The 4450-nt window shown below is 35.0% G+C and overlaps 1 protein-coding gene across 2 annotated transcripts in view; it reads right to left on the reverse strand.

Moving 5' to 3' along the window:
* The window catches only part of LOC106873672 (baculoviral IAP repeat-containing protein 6), a 134715-nt gene that overhangs the window by 88926 nt on the left and 41339 nt on the right, over positions 1–4450 (reverse strand). For both annotated transcript variants that reach the window (XM_014921126.2, XM_014921127.2), the window contains exon 2: positions 3242–3429. In XM_014921126.2, coding sequence (XP_014776612.1) covers positions 3242–3429 — 188 coding nt within the window. The remainder of the gene's footprint in view (positions 1–3241; positions 3430–4450) is intronic.

The raw sequence follows: 4450 nt of genomic DNA on the forward strand, positions 1-4450 counted from the left end.
TTTTCACGCAGCTCTCCTCCTCCATTCTCACCACATGTCCATACCAGCGCAATCGTCTCTCTTGCACGCCACAACTGATGCTTCTAATGTTCAGCTTTTCTCTCAAGATACTTACACTCTGACGGGTATTCACATTGACATTACACATCCAACGGAGCATACTGGCTTCATTCCTTGCGAGCTTACGTATGTCCTCAGCAGTTACAGCCCATGTTTCACTGCCATGTAGCATGGTTGTTCGTACGCATGCGTCATACAGTCTGCCTTTTACTCTGAGTGAGAGTCCCTTTGTCGCCAGCAGGGGTAAGAGCTCTCTAAACTTTGCCTTAAAAAATGTTTGTTCTGTAGTCACATGATTCTGGGTTCAATCGCACTGCAAGACACTTTTCTACTATAGCTTTGGGTTCACCAATATTATGTAAGTAGAATTTGGTAGACCCATCTTGTGTTTGTGTGTCTGTCTATGCTTTCAACTAGTGTTTTGTCCAAAAGGTATAACTTAGCCAGTTAAATTACAGATCAATAGAAAAAGTACCATAGTGAAACAAGTACTGAGATCAATGTGATCTATGAATGTGGTGCCCCAGCATGGCTGCATTCCAAGTATAAAAGAATGGAAAATCTAAGAAAAACAAAAGAACACAATTACTGTTAGCTGGTTTACATTCAAGTAATTAACCAAGAAAGACCATCTGGACCACATTAATTAAACTTGGTTGTATACATTCAAGTCGTTTAAACAGTGTAATTGGTAGGTATTTGTGTCTTGGAAAGGGAGGAGGTGACTATGACCAAGAGAACACTCTCACCATCATCATTTGTAAAATGGAAAAAACAAGTATTTCAGATACTGTCAGGTAAAAAACAAAACACTAGACCAATGAAACATATGAAAATGAAGTTTATGTAACTCTTCATTCATAAATGAGTACTGACAAGCTACTCACTTTAACCCTACAACCATACTGCATCTATTTTGAGCAGATTCAGGCTGGGTATCAATTATATTGACATCAACAGAGTACAGATTATGGGCATTGCCGTTTACAATCTTACAAGGAAGAAAAGCCAACTGTTTATCAGTACAATGTAACAGTTTCCAATAAATAAAAAAAATATCGTATAAGTTACTAACATTCCAATTGCGATATCATTGGAAAAACCAGCTCCATCCAATAATCCCGAATGTAGATTTTATCTTTATATCTCATACAATATCTGGTTACTTGCTAAATCAGGTTAGATGAAGCTACATACTAAATAAAATCACAAGTTGCAAGAGAAAATAAATGTGCCTTGGTATTTTTCAAAATGTGTAAAAATGACTTTCAAAACAAGGAACTTAGAATTATAAAATCAGTTTTCAAAACGATGGAATTATGCAAAACATATAAAACTAGAAGCATACTGATCATGCCATTAAGTTAAAGAATGGCCCCTAGTGACCTCCTCTGACAAAAGCTATGAAAAAATACAAACATGGCTTCTTGCTGCCTTCCTTTGGATTTTTTCTTTCCATTAACAAGGCAATCTTGTCAAATAGATAATGACAAGTTTTCCACAAGGGCCTGAGCACAGAGAACCTGAAGAACCAGAACAAACACTGCAATGCTTTAACAAATCTACTACTTCACTGGCACAAACTGCTACTACTTTATATTGACCCTTGGAATAATAGAAGGCAAAGCTGATGTCAATGAGATTTGAACATAAGACATGAAAAATAAAACATGAAAGATATTTTAAGACAATTTATCCAACACTAACATTTCAGCAAATTAACTGTATTTAAAACATCAATAACAAAAAAAAAAGGGGGGATATGAAATAATTAGAGGATGTGAGATGTCTCTTCTCATTCACACACACACAATTTTTTGTGGCCTTAGCTTATGACTACAACTAAACTGCGTGTCCAGTTATATTTTCTGTTGTCTAGAAACAAGTAGGGGCAGATGACATGAAGGGCATCTGAGTATAGAAAAACTACCTCAATGTACTCTCATCTGACCTATAGAAAAGTAGACATGAAAATGATGACGATGTCTGGAAGGATTTAACAACTAATCACAATTTGTGAGGTGTCAATGATAAACACTTTCCAAGAATACTTGACAACACAGCCATACTATCTAAACTGCGAGACCCTTCCAAATGTGTATTTAGTTTGCAGAATGCTCTGCTGAGATACTTCCCTGCCATGTATTGTTGATATTCTCTCTAGTGCTATTGCTGTAGTTACAGTATACAATGCTTACTCTAATTAAAAATACATGTTTAATAGCAACTGAAGTTTATAACAAGTGAACATACAAATTACATCCAGCTTCAGGCAATCAGCTGGATTCATTAATAGAAATTGCCAGTAGTAACAGTATTTGATTTGTCAATTTGTCGTTCAGGGAGCCATTATTTCTGCTAGCAACAAAGGCATTCTTTTAAGGTGAAGAAAAGACTGTACGATACTTGTGTATGAAGTACAAGATGTGTATGAAGATGTGCAAAGACTGGAAAGAAATAATACAAGTATACTCCACTGGACATGTTCAAATAAATAGTAAATTTGGCAAGTTTAGCTATAGTCATCCTGGTTGGTACATCGCATGCTATACAACTACTCACTGCATGACAGATCATATACCTTGATCAAATTGAAACACAATCCACCTGGCATGCCAAACTTGTTTGTTCACCAACATTAAGTTATCTTTGTGCCATTAATTTGTTAATCAAAGAGTTAAGGATAATCAACAACTTAAGCTGCTTATTTCCTTTAGAGAACTACATATACATATAATACTATTAAGATTTCATTATCATTTAACATCCACTTTTTGAATGCTTGCATGGGTCAGACAGAATTTGTTGAGGCAGATTTTCCACAATCAGATGCTCTTTCTGTCACCAATCCCAACCCGTTTCAAAGCAAGCTAATATTCCCCCATGATCAGACTACTGTTTAAACTGAGATAAAATTATATTTGAAGCAACTAAATGGCTTTCCTACTACTAACCACTTAAGAGAAGAGTGGCTTAAATAAGCACTGGAGCTATATACATTGCTTCAAGAGCAGAACACCATGACTTTTGTTATAAGATATGAACTCCAGACTATTAAATTAGTAATCCAACAACTTAAATTGTTGGATGACAGAGTGTCTCAACTATTCAATACAAAAAAAAAAAAAAAAAAAAAAAAAAAAAAGGCCCAAAACATTATGAAAATCAAATAAAAACTCACTTCTGCCAACAATAACTCAACTTTGACTAGATCTTCTGTCTTGGATACTGGGGTCTGCAATGCAGTATCCAATAAGAGAACTCCATTTAGGTCTTTGCGTGCACATACAGATGTCCCTTCGCAAATAATCATGCGATCTTTTTCTTGTAAATACATACATTTCAGCTTGTTGGATTTCGTGTTTGTTGCTAGAAATAGAAAAGAGAAAAGAAATCAAAAATATTATACAATATGTCAAGTGCATGTTTAAACACTTCTTTAGATATTTTACCTTGAGTTTCAAAAGCTTACAGAGTACATACATTGTTTCTTATGATGTGGCTTATTAGTAAGAACTATAGCCCCAAAGAGCCATAGAAATATAACCAGCAGTGACAAGAAAACTTGAATAGTCTGTACTAGTTAAGAAGTCATTAGAAGCTAAGCTTAATGGATTATTAGGTCATCCCAATTAGCAACCAGTTTCTCCATTCAGTATGCTAATTATTCCCCTTTTATAAATTCACAATATACAGAAAAAAGATGAATACTAATTGTTTTAAGACCAATTGAGAGAGAGAGGTGGGTATAAATAATTAGTAAAAATGTTTTCAATTGCAAACACAAATTAACAATTCATTTTTAAATTGCTGTTAAGCCCCAAGTTAGCTCTGAGTTGATCTAAGATAAGAAATGAATATTTTTCAGATAAAGTATGTCTTTTTTTTTTTTAATTCTTTTTTTAAGACATTAGATGGCCCATTTAAGGAATACTTGACTTAGTCATGACTAGAACATCTTATCACAGATCTGCTTTATCAGAGCTGACCTGGGGAAGAACAAATGCACACAATCAACAGGCATGCTAAAAAATAGTTGAGTTTCCTTCAAATCACAACTTACAATGTTAAAAGAGGATATTGGATTATGTAAGCCTCAATATGCTAAGTCAGAAAAATATAGAATTGTCATGGCTTGAACTAATACAACTATGTGTGTGTGTGTGTGTGTGTGTGTGTGTGCTGATTACTTGCAGGGGAGTTATGGAAGAAGGAGACCCAGGAAGACATGGGACGAAAAATTGAAGACTGATCTCAAAATGCTTGAGATATATGGCACATTGCTGTACTCAAGAAGACCCACCCATCACAACAGAATTGAGATTCTAAAACCAAGGTGACACGTAAAAAGCACCCAGCACACTCTGAAAAGTGATTGGCATTAGGAAGG

Source organism: Octopus bimaculoides, chromosome 6 (genome assembly GCF_001194135.2).
Source record: "Octopus bimaculoides isolate UCB-OBI-ISO-001 chromosome 6, ASM119413v2, whole genome shotgun sequence".
NCBI lineage: Eukaryota > Metazoa > Mollusca > Cephalopoda > Octopoda > Octopodidae > Octopus > Octopus bimaculoides.